Source organism: Melanerpes formicivorus, unplaced genomic scaffold, assembly GCF_026170545.1.
Source record: "Melanerpes formicivorus ecotype bairdi unplaced genomic scaffold, bMelFor1.0.p_v2 SCAF_10, whole genome shotgun sequence".
Lineage (NCBI taxonomy): Eukaryota > Metazoa > Chordata > Aves > Piciformes > Picidae > Melanerpes > Melanerpes formicivorus.
In genome coordinates, this window is record NW_027142362.1 from 23,583,276 (window position 1) to 23,606,512 (window position 23,237).

The 23,237-nt window shown below is 53.0% G+C and overlaps 1 protein-coding gene across 9 annotated transcripts in view; it reads right to left on the minus strand.

Annotated features, from left to right (window-relative positions):
- The window catches only part of NEO1 (neogenin 1), a 328,814-nt gene that overhangs the window by 34,440 nt on the left and 271,137 nt on the right, over positions 1 to 23,237 (minus strand). For 8 of the 9 annotated variants that reach the window (XM_068144291.1, XM_068144283.1, XM_068144292.1 and 5 more), the window contains exons 12-18: positions 21,527 to 21,576; positions 19,152 to 19,296; positions 17,942 to 18,052; positions 14,799 to 14,993; positions 13,922 to 14,017; positions 12,302 to 12,525; positions 5,654 to 5,792 (exon numbers count right to left, since the gene is read on the minus strand). In XM_068144291.1, the coding sequence (XP_068000392.1) occupies positions 5,654 to 5,792; positions 12,302 to 12,525; positions 13,922 to 14,017; positions 14,799 to 14,993; positions 17,942 to 18,052; positions 19,152 to 19,296; positions 21,527 to 21,576 (960 nt within the window). The remainder of the gene's footprint in view (positions 1 to 5,653; positions 5,793 to 12,301; positions 12,526 to 13,921; positions 14,018 to 14,798; positions 14,994 to 17,941; positions 18,053 to 19,151; positions 19,297 to 21,526; positions 21,577 to 23,237) is intronic. The other variant, XM_068144285.1, reaches the window with a different exon arrangement.

Consider the following 23,237-nt stretch of genomic DNA (forward strand, 5'->3'; position numbering starts at 1 on the left):
GTTCCAGTATCTCACCACCCTCAGAGTAAAGAGCATTTCCATGTTTGTGGTGGGACCAAGACCTAGCAAGGCCACTCTGCCTCTCAAACCTGAATTCACCACAGACTTCCCATCACAGCCTGTGATTATTGGCTGCCTTCAGTGAAGCACTCTCTGTGATTTGCAAGGAAATGTGTACCACAGAAATCCAGAGATATTCCACAGGCTCACAGCATGTCAGGGGCTGGAAGGGACCCAAAGTGATCATCAAGTCCACCCCCCCATGCCAGAGCAGGACCATACAATCTAGCTCAGGTCACACAGGAACACATCCAGACAGGCCTTGAAAGGCTCCAGAGCAGGAGACTCCACAACCTCTCTGGGCAGCCTGCTCCAGGGCTCTGGGACCCTCACAGTCAAGAAGGTCTCCCTTGTGTTGAGGTGGAACCTCCTGTGCTGCAGCTTACATCCATTGCTCCTTGTCCTATCCCAGGGAGCAAGTGAGCAGAGCCTGTCCCTCCCTCCTGACCCCCAGCCCTCAGATGTTTATAAACACTGATTAAATCCCCTCTCAGTCTTCCCTTCTCCAGACTGAAAGGCCCCAGGTCCCTCAGCCTCTCCTCAGAAGGCATTTGCTGAACTGTCCAACCCTTTTCCCTGGGTTGCCAGAGAGCAAGACTGAGAGGGAGTGAGGGGAGCACTTCCTTCTCCATCCCCTGCTCCTGCCTGAAGCTCAGGAAATGGCAGGAGCTGCTCCAGCCAAAGGCTGAAATCTGAGCCCCTTCTTGCTTTGAAGGAAAACCTTCAGCTGGGACTTAGAGGAATGACTTTTGCAGGCAGAGAGGCAGCATCTCCAAGGGGGCAGTCAGCAGCCAGGCAGTGCCTGAGGCACACCAGGGAACTTCCAGCAAAGCAAACTTGCCTTGGATATTTGATACTGGGAGAGTAACACTGAGTAACCCTGCAGTGCTTCCTGCACTTTAAAGAGCTTTAGCATCACCTGCTAGAGATTAAGCTGCCCATCCTCTGAGCTGCCCTAGTATCCCCCTGCAGAGGGAGAGCTGGAAACCAGGGATGGAAAAAACTCTGAGGTTACTGTAACTATGATCCCAAATGCTTGAAAACAAACTCAACAGGAGGGTTCAGCTAGGAAGCACGACTCAAGGCCTCAGTCAGTCAATCAATCAGTCAATGACTATCCAGTATCTTCATCAATGATCTGGAGGAGGGCACAGAGGGCACTGTCAGTAAGTTTGCTGATGACACCAAACTGGGAGGAGTGGCTGCACCCCCCCAGGCTGTGCTGCACTGGCTGCAGAGCTGGGCAGGGAGAAACTGAATGAAACCCAACAAGGACAAGGGCAGAGTCTGGCATCTGGGGAAGAACAACAGCATGGTGCAGCAGGGGTTGGGAATAGAATGGAATAGAATAGAATAGAATAGAATAGAATAGAATAGAATAGAATAGAATAGAATAGAATAGAATAGAATAGAATAGAATAGAATAGAACAGAATAGAACAGAATAGAATAGAAATCAACCAGGTTGCAAAAGACCTTGGAGATCATCCAGTCCAACCTATTACCCAGCACCATCTGATCAACCAAACCATGACACTAAGTGCCTCATCCAGGCTCTTCCTAAACACCTCCAGCCCTGGGGACTCCACCACCTCCCTGGGCAGCACAGCCCAAGGGCCAATTCCTCTTTGTAGGAAGAATTTCTTGCTCCCCTCCAGCCTCAACCTCCCCTGGCACAGCTGCAGACTGTGTCCTCTTCTTCTGGGGCTGGGTGCCTGCCTGGCAGAAGAGACCAACCCCCAGCTGGCTCCAACCTCCCTGCAGGCAGTTGCAAAGAGCAAGAAGGTCTCCCCTGAGCCTCCTCTTCTGCAGGCTAAGCAACCCCAGCTCCCTCAGCCTCTCCTCCCAGGGCTGTGCTCCAGACCCCTCCCCAGCCTCCTTGCCCTTCTCTGGACACCTTCAAGTCTCTCAATCTCCTTCTGAAACCGAGGAGCCCAGAGCTGAACACAGGACTCAAGCTGTGGCCTAAGCAGTGCTGAGCCCAGGGCACAATGACCTCCCTGCTCCTGCTGGCCACACTGCTCCTGATACAGGCCAGGATGCCCTTGGCTGGGAACTGACCTGCTGGAGAGCAGTGAAGGGGAAAGAGCCCTGGGGGGTCCTGGTGGACAACAGGATGCCCATGAGCCAGCAACGTGCCCTTGAGGCCAAGGGCATCCTGGGGTGGATAAGAAGGGCTGTTGGTGAGTAGGTCAAGAGAGGTTCTCCTCCCCCTCTACTCTGCCCTGGTGAGGCTGCATCTGGAATGTTGTGTCCAGTTCTGGGCCTTTCAGTTCAAGAAGGACCTCAGGGAACTGCTTGAGAGAGTCCAGCACAGAGCCACAGAGCTGCTGCAGGCAGTGGAACATCTCCCTGTGAGGCCAGGGTGAGGGAGCTGGGGCTTGGAGCAGAGGAGCCTGGGGGGTGCCCTCAGTGCTGGGGATAAAGATGTGCAGGGCAGTGTCAGGAGGATGGAGCCAGGCTCTGCTCAGGGATGTCCAATGAATGGACAAGGGGCACTGGGGCAAGCTGGAGCAGAGCAGGTGCCACAGGACCAGAAGGGAAAACTTTTGTCACTGAGTGTGGCAGGGCCCTGGAGCAGGCTGCCCAGAGAGGCTGTGGAGCCTCCTTCTCTGGAGACATTCCAAACTCACCTGGATGTGTTCCTGCATGACCTACCCTAGGTGACCCTGCTCTGGCAGTGGGATTGGACTCAAAGATCTTTCAAGGCCCCTTCCACCCCCTCCCATTCTGTGACTGAGTGACTGAACAGCCCCCAGGAGATGGCTAGCAGACAGACCAATGCTGAGCCCCCATGCCACGGGCTGCAGGTGAGGAGCAAGTCCTGTCTTGAGCTGCTGCTCAGGAGGGCTCAAAACGAAGGGGTGACAGGCTCAGGAGCTAGGTGAGCACCATACGTCACAAGGTCTGCTAGCAGAAAACAGACTCAGCCTTCCTGGGGGGATTCACTTGCTTCTCAGTTCCCAAGCTTTTAGGCCATGTTTGCAAACCTCCTTTGCAACCACCTGGAGCAGAAATTTACTTCCTATACTTCCATGAGAAGAGACCTTCTGTGTCCCTCTTCCTTTTTGTGCCTGGACCTTTCCTTTATAGTTTCAAATTCCCTTCTGAAAGCTTCACTTCTGCAGCTTGAGCAGCCTCTGCTCCTGGTGTAGAGTTATGGCTGAGAGCTGTGTGTGTGGCAGCAAAAACACCAAAGCAAAGCTTTCTACTGAAAGACAGAATTGAGCCTGCTGGGAAAGCCCTTTAAGAGCATGGAGTCCAACCATCCTCTAACTCTGCCAAGGCTGGTGCTGAACCATGGCCCTCAGCACCACATCTCTGCCTCTTGGAAACACCTCCAGGGATGGGGATTCCACCACCCCCCTGGGCAGCCTGGGCCAGTGCTTGAGAACCCTTTCAGTTAACTTTCTTCTAATGTCCAACCTAACCCTCCCCTGGTGCAACTTGAGGCCATTTCCTCTCATTCTATCACCTGACACTAAGGAGAGGAGCCCAACCCTCACCTGGCTCTAACCTCCTCTCAGGGAGCTGCAGAGAGCAATGAGGTCTCCCTCAGCCTCCCCTTGTCCAGCCTGAACACCCCCAGCTGCTCCTCACCAGCCCTGCTCTCCAGACCCTTCAAGCAGCATCTCTGCCTTTCTCTAGGCTTGTCCCAGGACCCCAAAACTGAGCCCAGCACTCCAGGGGTGGCTTCACCAGTGCTGAGTCTATGTACTCAGTGGACCCAGTGGTTGGAACAGGACAGGCACCACAGTCCAGAGCTGGCTCCACCATGGGATTCCCAGCAAAAACTAAGCCACTGGTTTCCAGAGCAGCTCAGGCCTGCTATGGCTTTCTGGGACTTGAGAGTTCTGAGGAGGTTTCTGATGGGATCCTGGTTGCTTTTCCTTATGCCTTCTTACCAGGTTGGAACTGATGACCTTTGAGGTCCTTTCCAACCTTATTGATTCTATGACTCTTCTGGAATATTTGGCTGAAGTCACTAATCCTTTCTGGGCTGAAATCTCTCTGCTGGATGTGAACTCAGCAGGGGAACTGCAGAAGAATGTGGGCAGGCTCCTTGATTTTATTTTCCTTTCCTTACAGTTCATAGACAGAGAAACCCTCAGCACACAGACAGAAAGCTGTGGGTTTAATTGCACAAAGATTATTTAACACTGCAGGATAAAAAGAGCTAATGAGGAGTGGGTTGGGAGAGAGAGTTTCTGAGCCCAGGTTCCTCCCAGTGGCCTCAAACCCTTTTCTCTTCCACACTTTGTGGAGCATTCCTACAGCACTGAGCCCTGCAGGGCAATTCCCACAGCAGAGCAGGGATCTGGGGCTGCTTGGGGATGCCTCAGTGCCTACTGGGGTTCCTTTAAACCTCCTTTGCCTCAGGCACTTCCTCACTCTGGAGTAATTCTGATCATAAATAGAGCAAGTTTTAATTGTTATTTGGGGAAGTATTTGCCCTGTGTTTGCTCTGAGATGTCTCAGGCACAGGCTTTGGTATTCCCATCTCTCCCTGAACTGTGCTACCTCATTCATCACTGCTCTGTAATCTGATGTCAGTTCCTCTGCATGCAATCATCCCACTGAATTTGGCAGTATGTTGTTGTTGTGGAATCATAATTTCCTACAGAACAATAAAGAAAAGCCCTCCCCCAGCTGGATACAGAGTACAGAATTACCCAGGTTGGAAAAGACCTTGGGGATCATCCAGTCCAACCTATCCCCCAGCACCATCTGATCAGCTCAACCATGGCACCAAGTGCCTCAGCCAGGCTCTTCCTAAACACCTCCAGGCATGGGGACTCCACCACCTCCCTGGGCAGCACATCCCAAGGGCCAATCTCTCTGTCTGGGAAGAATTTCTTCATCCCCTCCAGCCTAAACCTCCCCTGGCACAGCCTGAGACTGTGGCCTCTTGTTCTGGGGCTGCTTGCCTGCCTGGCACAAGAGACCAACCCCCAGCTGGTGACAACCTCCCTGCAGGCAGTTGCAGAGAGCAAGAAGGTCTCCCCCGAGCCTCCTCTTCTGCAGGCTAAGCAAGCCCAGCTCCCTCAGCCTCTCCTCCCAGGGCTGTGCTCCAGACCCCTCCCCAGCCTCCTTGCCCTTCTCTGGACACCTTCAAGTCTCTCAATCTCCTTCTGAAACTGAGGAGCCCAGAGCTGGACACAGGATTCAAGCTGTGGCCTAAGCAGTGCTGAGCCCAGGGCACAATCACCTCCCTGCTCCTGCTGGCCACACTCTGCCTGCTGCAGGCCAGACTGCCCTTGGCCTTCTTGGCCCCCTGGGCACACTGCTACCTCCTCTTCAGCTCCTGTCAACCAGTATCCCCACATCCCTCTCTGCCTGGCTGCTCTCAGCCACTCTGTCCCCAGCCTGCAGCACTGCCTGGGGTTGTTGTGGCCAAAGTGCAGCCCCTGGCACTTGGATGTGTTCAGTCTCCTGCCCTTGGCCTCTGCCCATCTGTCCAACCTGGCAAAGTCCCACTGCAAGGGACCCAACCCCAGCAAGCATTCATCAGCATAATCAGATGAAATGCTTCCCCTCCTCCAGAATGCTGGCTTCAGGAGTGCCACCCCTGCCAGAGGGACCCCAGGGCATACCTAATTCAAAGGTGGTTCCATGTGCTGTCATGCTCCAGGTGCTGGATCGCCGGCCCTTGGTCACCATCACCGAGAACTCGTACAAGGTGTTTGGCTTCAGCCCTGTCACCAAGTAGCTCAGCGTGGTGGCATTGGCAGTCTGAAAGGAAAAAGAGAGTCAGCAACCTCTGAGCTGGAAAACCTTCCACCACCAGCTCTCCAAGCCCCTGCTCTGGGGCCAGTGTCAGAAACGTCTCAGAATCACAGAATGGTTTGGGTTGGAAGGAACCTCCAAAGGCCATCCAGTCCCACCCCCTGCACTCAGCAGGGACAGCCCCAGCTGGAACCATAGAATCATGGAATCAATAAGGTTGGGAAAGACCTCAGAGCTCAGCAAGTCCCAGCTGTCACCCAACACCTCCTAACAACTCAACCATGGCTCCAAGGGCCACATCCAATCCCCTCTGCAACACCTCCAGCCATGGGGACTCCACCACCTCCCTGGGCAGCACAGCCCAAGGGCCAATTCCTCTTGCTGCCATCAACTTTCTCCTCCCCTCCAGCCTCAACCTCCCCTGGCACAGCTGCAGACTGTGTCCTCTTCTTCTGGGGCTGCTTGCCTGCCTGGCACAAGAGACCAACCCCCAGCTGGCTCCAACCTCCCTGCAGGCAGTTGGAGACAGCAAGAAGGTCTCCCCTGAGCCTCCTCTTCTGCAGGCTAAGCAACCCCAGCTCCCTCAGCCTCTCTTCCCAGGGCTGTGCTCCAGACCCCTCCCCAGCCTCCTTGCCCTTCTCTGGACACCTTCAAGTCTCTCAAGGTCCTTCTGAAACTGAGGAGCCCAGAGCTGGACACAGGACTCAAGCTGTGGCCTAAGCAGTGCTGAGCCCAGGGCACAATCACCTCCCTGCTCCTGCTGGCCACACTCTGCCTGCTGCAGGCCAGGATGCCCTTGGCCTTCTTGGCCCCCTGGGCACACTGCTGCCTCCTCTTCAGCTGCTCTCCACCACTCCCCCCAGCTCCCTCTCTGCCTGGCTGCTCTCAGCCACTCTGGCCCCAGCCTGCAGCACTGCCTGGGGTTGCTGTGGCCAAAGTGCAGCCCCTGGCACTTGGATGTCTTCAATCTCCTGCCCTTGGCCTCTGCCCATCTGTGCAGCCTGTCCAGGTCCCTCTGCAGAGCTCTCCTACCCTCTAACAGCTCAACTCCTGCCCCCAGCTTGTTGTCAGCTGCACATTTGCTGATGTCTGACTCAATGCCCTCCTCCAGATCATCAATAAAGATATTGATCAGGCTGGGGCCCAGCACTGATCCCTGGGGCACACCCCTGGTGCCTGGCTGCCAGCTGGCTGTGGCACCATTCACCACCACTCTCTGGGCTCAGCCTCCAGCCAGTTCCTAACCCAGCTCAGAGAGCTGCTGTCCAAGCCAGGGGCTGACCTCCACTGGAGGAGGTTGCCCAGAGCCCTGTCCAGCCTCACCTTGAATATCTCCAGGGCTGGGGCCTCAACCACCTCCCTGGACAACCTGCTGCAGTGTTCCAGCAGCCTCCTGATGCAGAACTTGTTCCTCACATCCAATCTCAATCTGCTCTGCTCTCATTTCAAACCATTGCCCCTGGTGTCCCTGCAGGCCTTTGGGAACAGTCCCTCTGCAGCCTTCCTGTAGCCCCCTTCAGGCACTGGAAGGCTGCCCTGAGTCCTCCCTGGAGTCTTTTCTCCAGGCTGAACACCCCCAGCCCCCTCAGCCCGTCCTGTAGGGGAGGCAGCATCACACCCACTCTCATGAATTCCATAATGGTTTTGCTCTGTCATGCAAATTCATTAATCAAGTATTAATGTGCAGTTGGTTCCCCCTAAACTAGGAATTCCTTCTGCAATCAACCAGAGCACTTAATAGCAGTCAACTACAAATTAAACCCAAAAAGCCCTCCCAGGCCCAGGGCACATTGCTATGCAGCAGGCTAAATCACTGACTACTTAAGGGGGGGTTAATTTACAGCATTTCATTAACTGAGCTGTCTAGGGAAAACAATGGAGCACAGCCAACAGCAACAGTCCTGCCTGGAACCTGCAGCTGCCTCCCAAACTCCTCTCAGGATTTTCACTAAATTCCAGAGAATCAGAGAGTGGTTTGGCTTGGAAGGGACCTCCAAGATCAGCTAGCTCCAATCCCCCTGCCATGGCCAGCCACACTTCCTGCTAGACCAGGTTGCTCAAGGCCTCACCCAGCCTTTGAACACTTCCAGGCTTGGAGCCTGCACAGCTTCCCTGGGTGAGCTGTTTCAGTGCCTCACCACCCTCAGGGGCAAGAACTTAACTCTAATGTAAACGAAGCTTCTTTCAGTTGGAAGCCATCACCCTCCAGCCTGTCACTCCCTGCCTTTGTCAGATGTCCCTCTCCAGCTCTCCTGCAGCCCCCTTCCAAGGCTGGCAGGCTGCTAGCCATTTCTAGCAGATCTTACAAATCAATCAACCAATCAATCAATCAATCAATCAGCTGAAGGTCCAAGTGCAGAGCTTGCTGCAAGTGAAGCTTTGCGAATAGGTAGGCTGTTTTCAGCAACCAAAAATGGCTCTGTGGGATGGCAGGCTGGAACTAGCCTGCTTTGTCATGGACTCTGCAGCTCAGCCACTCACCCAGAACCTGGGACCTCCTGGTTAAACCATTTGACATTATATATTCCTTGGATGTGCAAGGAATGCACTTAAGGCCTATGGGAAAGACCTGGGGCTGTTGAGCCTGGAGAGGAGCAGCCCCAGAGGGGATCTCAGCAATGCTCAGCAAGAGCTAAAGGGTGGGGGGCAGGAGGGTGGGGGGCAGGAGGATGGGGCCAGGACAAGAGGTCATGTGCACAAACTGGAACCCAGGAGGTTCCATCAGAACAGGAGGAGAAACTGCTTTGCTGTGAGGGTGCTGGAACCCTGGAGCAGGCTGCCCAGGGAGGTTGTGGAGTCTCCTATGGAGTCATTACAAACCCACCTGGACATTGTGATCTGGGGCAAGCTGCTGTGGGTGCCCTGCTTTAGCAGGGGGGCTGGACTGGATGATCCCCAAAAGTCCTTTCCAAGCCCCAGTATGTTGGGACTCTGTGACTGAAGTGCAGAGCAGCACAGCTCAGTGCCAAATCCTGACTGAGCAGAACCTCCCTAGCATAGCAGGAGAGCAAAGGCCTCTGGCTAGACCAATTATGCAGTGCCAAGTGCAAAGGAGAGATCTTTGCCTAGCATCTTGCATTAGGAGCTGGGGGGGGGGGGGGGGGAAGGCAGCATTTCTTCCTCTCCAGAGCACCCATGGACATTTCTGACAGCATCTAAGCCTTCCATTCTCTTTGCAGCATTTCTGAGCTCCAAGATGCAGCCACACAGGGCAGCTGGAGTCCTTTTCACAGCCTGCAGTTGTGTTTTTCATCTGTGCCTTTGAAATCTGGGATCTCTTAGTTTCAGTGCACATCACATTGAATGCAAATGACACATGAAAGGCTGAAGAGGAGTGTTGGATTTCCCAGCTTGCTCCATTTGGTACCACCACCCTTCCCCCCCCCCACCCCCTTGTTTTAAGATCACAACACATCCCATGGTCCCAAGCCCTCCTCACCTGCCAGAAATGAACTTCATCAGCATTAGCCTGTAACATTTATTTCCCTTTTATGCAGTCCTAAAAGATCTAAGGTAAGATTTAGCATTTTAGCTCAAGCTTGAGAGCACACAAATAAATCACAGCTAGGCCAACCCTGCTCCACCACCAAAGCTCCTTTGCAAGAGGCTCTGATCCACATCAGTGAATACTGCACGGTTCAAAGCACAGCAGAGCCTTTCAGCTTCAGGAACAGTATCACAGCTGTTCCTCTGTTGATCTGCTCCAGATTCACACAACTCCTAACTCAATTTCAGAGGAAATCAGGCTCCTTAAGGTGGAACCTCTTGGCTTGGATTTGCAGCAAGCAGCCTCTTCTTTAGTCACTGTGAACCTCGGCATAGAAGGGAGGAGCAACTGGGGAAAATGTGAATGGGTTAACCACAGAACCAGAGAATGGCTTGGGCTGGAAGGGACCTTAAAGATCAGCTAGTTCCAGCTCCCCTGCCATGGGCAGGGACACCTCCTACCAGACCAGCCTGCCCAAGGCTTCCTCCAGCCTGGCTTTCAACATTTGCAGGCTTGGAGCCTCCACAATGTCTCTGGGAATCCTGTACCAGTGCCTCATCACCATCCTGGGAAGAATTTAATAGACTAGAATCAGCCAGGTTGGAAGAGACCTCCATGCCTCTTGGATACACCTCCAGGGATGGGGATTCCACCACCTCCATGCCTCTTGGAAACACCTCCAGGGATGGGGATTCCACCACCTCCATGCCTCTTGGATACACCTCCAGGGATGGGGATTCCACCACCTCCATGCCTCTTGGATACACCTCCAGGGATGGGGATTCCACCACCTCCATGCCTCTTGGATATACCTCCAGGGATGGGGATTCCACCACCTTCCTGGGGAACCTGTTCCAGTGTTAAGAGTCCTTTCAGGGAATAAGTTGTTTCTAATGTCCAACCTAAACCTCCCCTGGTGCAACCTGAGGCCATTTTCTCTCATTCCATAACCTGATAGTAAGGAGAAGACTCCATCCCCCACCTGTCTCTCATGTCCTTTCAGGGAGCTGCAGGGAGCACTGAGGTCTCCCCTCAGCCTCCTTTTGTCCAGTTTGAACAACCCCACTTTCCTCAGCTGCTCTTCACCAGACCTGTTATCCAAACCCTTCGCCTGCATTCCCTTCTGTAAACTTTCTTTGTGCAGCTTGAGCAGCCTCTGCTCCTGGTGTAGAGTTATGGCTGAGAGCTGTGTGTGTGGCAGCAAAAACACCAAAGCAAAGCTTTCTACTGAAAGACAGAATGGAGCCTGCTGGGAAAGCCCTTTAAGAGCATGGAGTCCAACCATCCTCTAACTCTGCCAAGGCTGGTGCTGAACCATGGCTCTCAGCAGCACAGCTCTGCCTCTTGGAAACACCTCCAGGAGTGGGTATTCCAGCACCTCCCTGGGGAACCTGTTCCAGTGTTAAGAGCCCTTTCAGGGAATAAGTTTCTTCTAATGTCCAACCTAAACTCCTGGTGCAAGTTGAAGCTGTTTGCTCTCATCCTATCATAGATCCAGCAGAACCTTTGAAGTGATGCTTTAACTGAGCAGTACTGATGTGAACTTGGTCCAAGCATCTCAAGTAAACCTGAGCACACCTCCAAGCAGTCTGCTTCAATCTCAGCTTTCACTGAATCACAGAATCAAGCAGGTTGGAAAAGACCTTGGAGATCATCCAGTCCAACCTATCACCCAACACCATCTGATCAACTCAACCATGGCACCAAGTGCCTCATCCAGGCTCTTCCTAAACACCTCCAGGGATGGGGACTCCACCACCTCCCTGGCAGCACATCCCAATGATCAATCTTTCTTTCTGGGGAGAATTTCTTCCTAACATCCAGGCCAAACCTCCCCTGGCACAGCTTGAGACTGTGTCCTCTTGTTCTGGGGCTGCAGGTTGCCTGGGAGAAGACACCAACCCCCACCTGGCTGCACGCTCCTTTCAGGCAGAATCACAGAATCAGTAAGGTTGGAGAAGACCTCAGAGATCATCAAGTGCAACCTGTCACCCAACACCTCCTGACAACTAAACCATGGCACCAAGGGCCACATCCAATCCCCTCTGCAACACCTCCAGCCATGGGGACTCCACCACCTCCCTGGGCAGCACAGCCCAATGGTGAATGAACGACTCTCTCAGTGAAGAACTTTCTCCTCACCTCCAGCCTGAACTTCCCCTAGCACAGCTTCAGACTGTGTCCTCTTGTTCTGGGGCTGCTTGCCTGCCTGGCAGAAGAGACCAGCCCCCACCTGGCTCCAACCTCCCTTCAGGTAGCTGTAGAGTGCAATAAGCTCTCCCTGCAGGCTAAACATCCCCGGCAGCCTCCCCACAGAGGGCTGTGCTCCAGAGCCCTCCCCAGCCTTGTCGCTGGAGCAAGTTCATCCAACCTTTCCTCGAGCATGAAGCTTCTTGTGCCTGCCTTGGGGCAGGCAGGCTGTGGCCCAGGGGGGTGCAGTACTGTGACCGTTTGAGGCTGTCCCCTTAAGAAAGAGAATATGGCGGAAGGATGTTGGTAAACGAAAAGACGGATCTAAACTAATTTCATTGGTAGAGTGGGAGTAAGCACCTTCTGAACTGGGAGGGCAGCAAAGTATCCTGGGCATCCCTGCACTTTTCTGGTCAGTCTGTCTTCCCCTCCTTGGGCGGTTTGCAGCTCACAGCGTTCAGGGCTTTCGGCCAAGGCTTGACCTTGAAACTGATCAACTGCAAGGCCTGTATTAACTGCTTTCCAATCAACACATAACTGCTTCTAACTGTTTTCTCTTTTCTCTCTTTCTAACCCTCGCTGGGGAAAGGGGGAGAGAAAGGGGAGCAGAGGTGGGAAACCCCCTCAGTAGAGAGGGGAACTCTCTCATTTCTGTGCTACTTTATTGTATATTTCTGTATATATTGTAAATTTGTATATTCCCCTGCATATCCTGTTTTGCTTTGTAAATATACAGCACCCACTGCTCTGCTAATTCAGCTGTGAGCTTTTTTCCCTTTCACTTTGCAGGGGGGAGGAGAAGGCGCCGGCCTTTCCCTTCCAAGCCTACGACAAGTACCTTGTACTTGGTGTTGGCAGGGATGTTGGTCTTCCAGCGCACGGTGTAGTAGCGAGCGTCGGTGATCTTCTGGTTCTTCGGCAGAGAGTTGTCTGCCCAAGTGATCCGGATGGTGTCGTGGCTCAGGATGGAAGCCTGAACTCCCACTGGTGGCATCATGGGAGAGGGATCTGGCACTGGAGTGTATGGAGCATTAATAACAAACAAATCAACCTCGGAAGCGTCTAGGGGAACCGGTGGGCATCATCAGTTAAAGAGAAAAGGCAGGAGGTGGCAGTTTAACGGGAACAGAAAGAGAAACAAACAAAGGAGGGGGGAATGCAGGGTAGTGCAATGGAATGGGAGGTGAGAGATGGAGAAAAAGAGAGAAAAGCCAGAGTTAATAGGTGACATCAGACTGGCCAACAAAATCACTCTTGCATTGTGTTACCTTTTTAAGACAGTCAGACAACAACATAGGTGCACAGAATGGGTTGGGCTGGGTTGGAAGGGACCTTCAAGATCATCCAGTTCCAACCCCCCTGACATGGGCAGGGACACCTCCCACCAGCCCAGGCTGCTCCAAGGCCTCATCCAACCTGGCCTAAAACACCTGCAGGGAGGAGGCATCCATGACCTCCCTGGGCAACCTCTTCCAGTGTCTCCCCACCCTCACTGGAAAGAATTTCTTCCTCATCTCCAGTCTAAACCTGCCCTCCTCAAGCCTCAGGCCAGGAGATCCACCTCACCCTATCAGTGCTCACTGCATTCAACCTGAGATGCCCAAACATGCAGGAATTTTAACTTGGACTTTGTTTGCCTCAGACTGCCCACTGATTCCTCTCCTAGGAAACCAGAAGGAGGGCCAGGAGCTGGATTTCTTCTTGAGAAGAACATGCCTCTTCATAAAACCCACCAGGAACTCCAGTACCTTTTAAAGGCTGATAAGGGCAATCCAGTTCCAAGTGCCACACAGCTTTGCAGTAAGAGGAAACTACAGCTGCAGTGTCCTCTGCACTCTGTAAAACCTCTACCAAATCCTGCTCTTCAGAAGACTAAACCAAGCAGAACTGTGGACATGTACACTTAATAACTGAGTCATACCAGCAGCCTAGGAGGGAGCACAGTGAGCCACAGCACAGGGAGAGCTCACTGCCAAACACATTTCTCTGCTTAAAATCTTGTATTAGTCTATTACAAGGTTAGAAACCCCTAAAGTGCCAAGAAATTGTTTAGTGTGAGTGCAGAGGGAGACTGAGGCACAGAAGATGGAGGCAACTTGCTCAAAACCTGTGTGAAAGAGGCAGAAACATCTAATCTTGTCCATAAAGCAGAAGGGAAGGGCCCTGTCGTTAGACCTGCACCCAGACAAGGAGCTGCCCTGGTGGTAGCTGTGAGTAAGAACATCTCCAAGGAGCTGAGCTTTGTGAGTGACACAGGGAACAATTCTGAGGTAGTTAAACAAGCCACTGAGACATGCCAGGCAATCACCACAACAGCCAGGCCAAGCAGCTGGAGAAGCAGAGTGCGCTCGATGCCACCGTAGGACAGGACGCTTGCAGGCCGTGGCATCACACTCTGCACTGCTCCCTGTGTTAAGTAAGGGCTTTGCAGAAGCTGAGAGCAGCCCCTGGCCTTTACCTGAGTGGGGTCTGGTCACTGCGCTCTCGTACAGAGGGATCCCTTCCCCGACGTTGTTGAAAGCTTTCAGGGTTATCACGTAGTGGGAGCTGGGGTCTAAGAGGGGAAAAGAAGAAACCTTTTGAGGGCAAGCTGTTAGTGAAGCCTGTTTGCCACTTCTTCCCATGGGTCTTTCATCAGAATTAGTTATTCATCACAGACTGCATCAGGTTGGAAGGGACCCTCAAAGGTCATCTCGTTCAGCCCCCCCTGCATTTAGCAGGGACATCTCCAACTAGAGCAGGTTGCTGAGGGCACATTCAAAGCTGACCTTGAAGGTCTCCAGGGACAGGGTCTCAACCACATCCCTGGGCAATCTGCTCCACTGTCTCCCCACTCTGACTGTGCAGAACTTCCTCCTGATGTCCGACCTAAATCTCCCCTGCTCCAGTTTCAAACCATTGCCCCTTGTCCTATCACTCCAAGCCCTTCTAAACAGTCCCTCCCCAGCCTTCCTGTAGAATCCCTTCATGTCTTGGAATGCAGTTCTAAGGTCACCCTGAAGACTTTTTCTTCTCTAGGCTGAACAGCCCCAGTTTTTTCAGCCTGTCTGCACAGCAGTAGTACTCCAACCCTTGGATCATTTAATAATAATAATAATAATAATAAACAGGTTGGAAGAGACCTTCAAGATCATCGTGTCCAACCCATCAACCAATCCAACACCACCTAAACAACTAACCCATGGCACCAAGCACCCCATCAAGTCTCCTCCTCAACACCTCCAGTGATGGTGACTCCACCACCTCCTCTGGACTCTCTCCAACAGTTCCATGTAATACCATAACGAGCAAACAAATGAAAGGCAAAGGCCAGGCACTGCTGCCCATTCACTCACCTAAGTTTTCAATGGTGTAGTACCTCTGCTTATAGTCCACCTTGATGGTCTGGGCATGAGGGCTGCCAATGCCATAGCCAATGGCATAGCCTCTCACCACAATGTTCTGGTTCTCAGGTGGGGTCCAGCTCACTACGATACTGGTGACGAGGGGTCGGACGTGCAGGGAGCTTGGCACTTCAGGAACCCGAGTTTCTGTGGGAGGAAAATGATAGATTGAAGGGATTTCTCTGACACTATGGTCACAACATGAAGACCTACAAGCTGGGAAGGTCAAATGCAGTGCTTCTGCCCTGGGCCTGGAGTGAAATGAGGAGGCTCCAAAGGAAAGGGCTTTACTGTACAAGAGAGAGCAAAAGAACTCCAGCCAAGAGAAGACAATGTGCATGGTTTTGTACACTGATGGATCTTGACACAGCCTCTCTGAAGCAGAAAGGACAGCAAGGGAAGTATCAGATCTGCTTCAAGGCAGACTCTTGATATTTGTGCATGTTTGTCATTTTTCAACACAGGCATTCCCTTTCTCAGGGCCCTCCCCTTCACACAGCCACTTTTAGCTCCTTTGGGTTCCATCGCTTTACTTACTGCTGAGAATTAAAATCATCATCCTGAAAGCATCCTGATGATGGAATAAAGGTTCCTGAGGTCTTTCTGGAAGTCAGTAGACTATTCCAAAGCTGTAAGGCAACCCTCACACCAAAGAAGTTTCTCCTCATATTTCTGCTAAAAGGTTTCTTCCCCACTGTTGCTTGGAATGGAATGGAATGGAGTGGAATGGAATGGAATAGACCAGGTTGGAAAAGACCTTTGAGATCATCAAGTCCAACCTATCACCAGCACCATCTGATCAACTAAAGAGCACAGCTACACCTACACCAGGTCTTTGTTTTAGCTTCCCCCATATTAACTAAGTCCTTTTGTCAGCCCACTGGAGCCTGCTGTCAGATTATCCATAATTCTGGGCAATAATAAGCTGAGTTCTTCTCCACTCTGAAATAAAATCAGCTCCCAGAGTCCTGCTTTCCTGCAGGGGTTTCATTTGAGGGCAACGTGCTGCCTTTGTCTGAAAGTGCTGAACAAAGCACCACACCAGGACTCTTGGGATCATAATCTGCCCCTGGCCTGCTAGCCCAGGGAGTTCCTGCTCTCCAGCTGATCAGTTAAAGTTCACAACTCTTAGACACAGGAAAGCTACAGAGCTGCAGTGCAGGAGATGACATTTTGAACAGGCAGAGCTGGTGCACTGGGGATAAGCTTTGTGCAGCTGTTGAGCATCTCCTGCACACACGGTCCTGGTGGGACCTGCGAAATGACACAGCCCTGCCAGCACTGAACTGCAGCTGGCTGCCTCCTGCAAGCACACTGGTGGCACCAGAGGTGAATTGTATTCTATTTCAATTCAAAAAGCACTCATGGAACTAAAAGAAATTACACCTTCCATGTCTGCACCTGAGAACTTCAGCTCAGAGGAGACAAGGCTCTGGAGAGACCTAATAGAGGCCTTCCAGTACCTGAAGGCCTGCAGGGAGAGAACCAGGGGCAATGGTTTGAAATGAGAGCAGAGCAGATTGAGATTGGATGTGAGGAGCAAGTTCTGCACTGTGAAGATGCTGGAACACTGCAACAGGTTGCTCAGGGAGGTGGCTAAGGCCCCATCCTTGGAGATAGTCAAGGTGAGACTGGACAGGGCTCTGGGCAACCTGATCTAGAGGAGGATGTCCCTGCTGAGTGCAGGGGGGGTGGACTGGATGAGCTTTGGAGGTCCCTTCCAACCCAAACCATTCTACGACCCTAAGCTGAAGATTAGCTGTGACTACATCTGTGTGGCACTATCCATGTGAGCTTACTGAAGAAAGACAAGCCCCACTCCACCTTCTCTTTCCAGCATGTACACCCCCCAGCATCTCACCCATGAGCTGATCTGGATGCCATTGGCTACATTGTGAGGGTTTATGACTTTATTCTTTGCAAAGCATGTGCAGAGAGGCAGACTTCCTGCAAGCACTGCCACATTCCAACCTGAATCACCAATCAGTTCATCCCAGAATCAAAGGCCTCTTTTCTTCTCCCTCTTCTGCCCTGTTTAAATTTCATCCTGGTGCTGTCCTCTGCAAACTCTCATCCAAACATCAAACACACCTTCACTGCCTTCTGTAAGTGCTGCCCAGTTACTGAGCTCTACCTCAGCCTGGGGAACCAGTGCTACCTCACAGCTCCAAGCTTGTGTCCTGCCCAGCTAAAGAGAGACAGACACCCAGAGCAGTTGTTTCAATAGAATAGAATAGAATAGAATAGAATAGAATAGAATAGAATAGAATAAACCAGGTTGGAAAAGACCTTGGAGATCAGGTCCAACCTATCACCCAACACCATCTGATCAACTCAACCATGGCACCAAGTGCCTCATCCAGGCTCTTCCTAAACACCTCCAGGGATGGTGACTCCACCACCTCCCTGGGCAGCACATCCCAAGGGCCAGTCTCTCTGTCTGGGAAGAATTTCTTCCTAATATCCAGCCTCAACCTCCCCTGGCACAGCTTGAGACTGTGTCCTCTTGTTCTGAGGCTGCTTGCCTGCCTGGGAGTAGAGACCAACCCCCACCTGGCTACAGCCTCCATTCAGGGAGTTGGAGAGAGCAAGAAGGTCTCCCCTGAGCCTCCTCTTCTAAGCAACCCCCAAAAAAGGCTAAGCAACCCCCCCCAAAAGGTCATTTTAACTAACTCCAAACCTGAACTCTGTGGTTAACGCTGGACTGGTGCTGTTCTGCATTAAGCCACGGAGAGAAAGAAAGGGGAGGACAAAGCACTGAGGATCAGCTTTGCCCAAGGCAAAGACTGAAGCATGGGCTCTGGAGGGGCACCTTTAGATCAGGTTGCTCAAGGCCTTGTCCAGCCTGACCCTGAACACCTCCAGGGAGGGGGCATCCACAGCCTCCCCAGGCAACCTAACTGCCTCGGTAACAATTTGACATTAAAGCAGATAGCAATTTCACTTCATCACAAATGGAGTGTGATTGGCATGCAGTAAAACCAGCAAAGTAGAATCAGGTTTGCCTTCTAAAGAGGCCACCAGACTCTTCTGTGCCCTGCCCAGGAATTCTACTGGGTTTGAGGTCAGAAAGCCATTCACCCTTCTGATCTTACCATCCAGGTCGCTCTCAAACGTCTCTGCTGACACCCAGTCGGTAGCTGGCCCGGTCCCGTTCACAGTCAAGGCAGCTACTCGGAAGCTGTACTCTGTACCTCGTTCCAGACCTAAGAGACAAAGAGCATCCCAGGTATCAGCACTGGAAGTCCATCTGGCAGTGCAGGAACTAAAACACAGGTTCTAGAAGCCTTCTGCCCCACCACGGCCACTCGAGCAGGTCAGGGATAGGAACTGCACTCCCACAGCGCTGCTCCGGTAAGGAAGCTGACCCCACTAGACCACATCCTCCAGGCCTCATCCAGCCTGGCCTTCAACACCTCCAGGGAGGGGCATCCACAACCTGTTCCAGTGTCTCCCCACCCTCACTGTCAAGAATTTCTTCCTCATCTCCAGTCTCAATCTCCCCTTTCCCAGCTCAAAGGCATTCCCTCTCATCCTGTCACTCCAAGCTCTTGTCAAAAATCCCTCCCCAGCTCTCCTGTAGCCCCCTTCAGGCACTGGCAGGCAGCTCTATGGTCTCCCTAGAGCTTTCTCTTCTCCAGGCTGAACAGCCCCAACTCTCTCAGCCTGGCCCCACAGGGGAGATGTCTCCAGCCCTCTGATCACTGGATTTTTTACAATGAGTAACGAAGGAATCCCTTCCATTTGCTCCAGAGAAAAGGACAAAGGTTGACGGTCAGTGAAACTGGGTGGGATGATTGCCCAAGGTAAGTCATTCCTGGGGCTCTGAGCTCAGCATTGTGAGGCAGAGCACACAGAAGCACAGAATGGTCTGGGTGGGATGGGACCTCCAGAGGTCATCTAGTCCAACCCCCTCTGCAGTAAGCAGAGGCATCCCAGGTTATGTCCGCAGGCCAACAGGACCCTATGCCAGACACCCAGCCAGAGCCCACCTCCTTTGCCACACATGTACTTCTGGCTCTTGGGCAGGCACAAGGAACTCAGGACCATCTCCTTGCAACCCCTGTGCTCTTTGAAGGGTTTTACCAGGACTCCTCAGCCCACTTAGCAAGCCAGTGGTAAAATCAAGGCTAGAAAACAGCTTGCCAGACCCTGGTTCCCCCACCAGCCAGCACTCCATATCCTGCAAGCACTCATTTTAAGTGCTGTCATGGTAGCCTTCCAAGGCAAGAACCCCACCTCAAGGTGCCTCTGTGAGCACCCAACCCCCCTTCTGCTGAGAGCTGGCTGCAGCCAGCAGCTGACCTTCGATGAGCTGGAAGAGCTGGGTGCCGCCGATGCTCTCCGTCACGTCGCTCTTGCGCGACACTTTGCGGTAGCGAATCTTGTAGCCGGTGATCTGCCCGCTGTGGGTGCCTGCAGGAGGAGGCTGCCAGTGCAGCATGATGCTCTGGGGAAGGCACAAGGTTGGGACAAAGCCATTACCCCCCCTGCAGTGCCAGCACTGCACTGCAGAGCAGGCAAGACGGACGTGCCTACGGAAAGGACTCCCTCTGCCCAGAGCGGACCACAGGCCTGGTGTGGGAAGCAAAGCCCAAGTCCAACCCAGAACCCTGCTCTGCAAGGCTCACCCCTAAACCACAGCCCTGAGCACCACAGCCAAACCACCTTTAAGCACATCCAGGCTTGGTGACTCCACCACCTCCCTGGGCAGCACATTCCAACCCCTGACCACTCTTGCTGGGAACAAATTCTTCCTGCTGCCCAGTCTAACCCTGCCCTGCTGCAGCCTGAGGCCATTCCCTCCTGTTCTGGCACTAATTCCCTGGGAGAAGAGACCAGCAGCAGCCTCTCCACAACCTCCTTGCAGGTAGTTGTAGACAGCCAGGAGGTCTCCCCTCAGCCTCCTCTTCTTCACACCAACCATCCCCAGCTCCTTCAGTTGCTCTCCAGCAGATTTCTTCTCCAGGCCCTTCCCAGCTTCCTTGCCCTGCTCTGCCCTGGCTCCAGCACCTCCACATCTGATCCAAGCCAGGAGGCCTTTAGCTTTCTTGGCCCCCTGGGCACACTGCTGGCTCCTATTCAGCTGCTTGTCCATGAGCACCCCCAGGGCCCTTTCTGCCAGCAGCTTTCCAGCCACATTGCCCCAAGCCTGGAGCACTGCTTGGGGTTGCTGTGCCCCAAGTGCAGGACCTGGCACTTGGCCTTGTTGAAGCTTGGTAACGTTGGCCAAGGGTCTCCTCTAATTCAGCAGCACCCAGGTCAAACTTGGAGGCCTGGAGAGGTTCACCTCCAAGTGCCTCAATCCCATCAGACCTGCTGATTCCAATCTCACAAATGCCCCCTGGGGTTTGCCTTTCACTTTCTCCAGCTTATCTCCAGGTAGGGTTTCCTTGGGGATCTAGCTTTACAAACTGGTGTCTGGGCTGCAGGGTGCAAGTTGCCTGCACTGGGCAGCAGAAGCTGCCCATAACACAACCAGCAGAAGAAGGTAACTGGGACAGAGCTCTCAAAAAAGGCTTTTCCAAACCAACTATCTTAATCAGAATCACTACACTCCTAATGACTAAGCCCATCATTGTCTCCCCTGAAGTGCCCAGGACACTACAAAAGTGTCTGTGCACACACTAAACAACAGCTCCTCAGCAGGAACACATTCAAGCTCTGCTGCTGTCCCTGATTAAGCCTCTCTCACAGTTAGCCTCCGTGCTCTGGTGCACTGTCACTCTCTTCACTCCATTATGGACAGCCCACAACTGGACTGCAGTTTCAAACACTTCAAACCCCATGTTCAGATATTCTCCTGCTGGGCATCTCACACACAAACAGCTGAAGAGCACTGTGGTAGAATACAGAACCAGGTGGGAAAAGACCTTCCAGATCATCCAGTCCAACCTATCACCCAACACCACCTGATCAACTCAACCATGGCACCAAGTGCCTCAGCCAGGCTCTTCCTAAACACCTCCAGCCATGGGGACTCCACCACCTCCCTGGGCAGCACAGCCCAAGGGCCAATTCCTCTTGCTGCCAAGAACTTTCTCCTCCCCTCCAGCCTCAACCTCCCCTGGCACAGCTGCAGACTGTGTCCTCTTCTTCTGGGGCTGCTTGCCTGCCTGGCACAAGAGACCAACCCCCAGCTGGCTATAACCTCCCTGCAGGGAGTTGCAGAGAGCAAGAAGGTCTCCCCTGAGCCTCCTCTTCTGCAGGCTAAGCAAGCCCAGCTCCCTCAGCCTCTCCTCACAGGGCTGTGCTCCAGACCCCTCCCCAGCCTCCTTGTCCTTCTCTGGACACCTTCAAGTCTCTCAATGTCCTTCTGAAACTGAGGAGCCCAGAGCTGGACACAGGACTCAAGCTGTGGCCTAAGCAGTGCTGAGCACAGGGCACAATGACCTCCCTGCTCCTGCTGGCCACACTCTGCCTGCTGCAGGCCAGGATGCCCTTGGCCTTCTTGGCCCCCTGGGCACACTGCTGGCTCCTGTTCAGCTGCTCTCCACCACTCCCCCCAGCTCCCTCCCTGCCTGGCTGCTCTCAGCCACTCTTGTCCCCAGCCTGTAGCTCTGCATGGGGTTGGTGTGGCCAGTGTGAAGAAAGACCCAAAGCAGCTCTACAGTTTGGTTGGTCTAAGACCCACCAAGCTTCCCCTTCCCCAGGAGGGACAGGAAATGCTCAGCACTTACCTTGGAATTCCGCACCTCCAGCGTCAGGTTCTGCGGGGCAGCGCTGGGCACTGCAGAGATTGAAGCAATTAGAACTCCAGGACTTCCACACACTTCCATTTCCACACACAGCTACTCCCTGCCACCAGCCATGGTGGAAGTGCAAAGCATTCTGGTTTAACACATGACATGAAGGAGCCACAAAATCCCAGCTGAGGCACTTAGTGAGCTGCAGTGCCTGGCACTGGATGTTTTTACTCAGGCTTCTACACAGGCCCTGAAGGAAGGAGTGGTTCATACCAGGAGGTCCTTCTCATGACCTCCAAGAGAAGAGATCACACTCAGAACTTTTCCAAATCAAATCTTCAGTTCAGATAATTGATTCTGGGAGCCCACATCTGAGCTTGCTTCATAGGCTGATAGAATTGGTTGGGTTGGAAGGGACTTTCAAGATCACCTAGTCCAAGCCCCCTGCTGTGGGCAGGGACACCTCCCACCAGCCCAGGCTGCTCAAGGCCTCATCCAGCCTGGCCTAAAAGACCTCCAGGGAGGAAGCATCCACAGCCTCCCTGGGCAACCTGTGCCAGTGTCTTCCCACCCTCACTGGTAAGAATTCCTTCCTAATCTCCAGTCTCAATCCTCCCTCTACCAGCTCAAAGTCGTTGTCCCTCATCCTGTCACTACAAGCCCTTGTCAAAAGTCCCTGCCCAGCTCTCTAGCAGTCCCCTTTCAGGTACTGGAAGGTTGCTCTGAGGTCTCCCTGGAGCCTTCACTTCTCCAGGCTGAACAGCTCCAACTCTCTCAGCCTGTCCCCACAAGAGAGGTTCTCCAGCCCTCTGATCATCTTTGTGGCCTCTTCTGGACCTTCTCCAACAGCTCCAGGTCCTTCTTGTGCTGGGGGCACCAGAGCTGGGTGCAGTGCTGCAGGTGGGGTCTGAGCAGAGCAGAGGGGCAGAATCCCCTCCTATGTTATAGGATTATAGAACTGTTAGGGTTGGAAGGAACCTCAAAGATCATCCAGTTCCAAGCCCCTGCCATGGGCAGGGACACCTCACACCACAGCAGCTTGCTCACAGCCACCTCCAGCCTGGCTGCAAACACCTCCAGGCAGGAGGCTTCCACCACCTCCCTGGGCAGCCTGTGCCAGGCTCTCACCACCCTCCTGGGGAATTCTAGCCATGGCTTTTCTTCTGATTTCCCATCACAGGAAGCCCTCAGACTCAACACACCTCTGTGCTGCTGAAGAGGTGAAGCACATCTCAGAGATACTTTCTGCCTCTGAACTTCCACTCTCTGTTAGCTCTTTCCCACTGCAGTGTTTTGCTGGTCATGACAGTGAAACTCCAGTAGACAAAAAGGTAACCTAAGAGAGAAGCCCAGACCAAGGGAGTCCTCATCATTGCCCTTCAGCCTCACAAATGTTATCTCAAAGGCACAGATAAGGGTTCCTTGACAGCAGGAGGAAGTTTCCCCAGAGCACAAGGACAGAGGAGTAATACAACAGGAGGAGAAGATTGTCCCAGCCTGAATAATGCATTTTCCAATTAAATCACAGCAGCCACAACCTAAGGGAACACTCCTGTGTGCATAGCTCTAGGTGGCCTGGCAGTAAAAGGCACACTGGGCTAAAGGAAATGCCCTCTCCAGGTGAAGAGAGACAGGGATCTGCTGGAGAGAGCCCAAAAGAGAGGTATGAGGATGACTGCAGTTTCTGAACATCTCTGCTATGGAG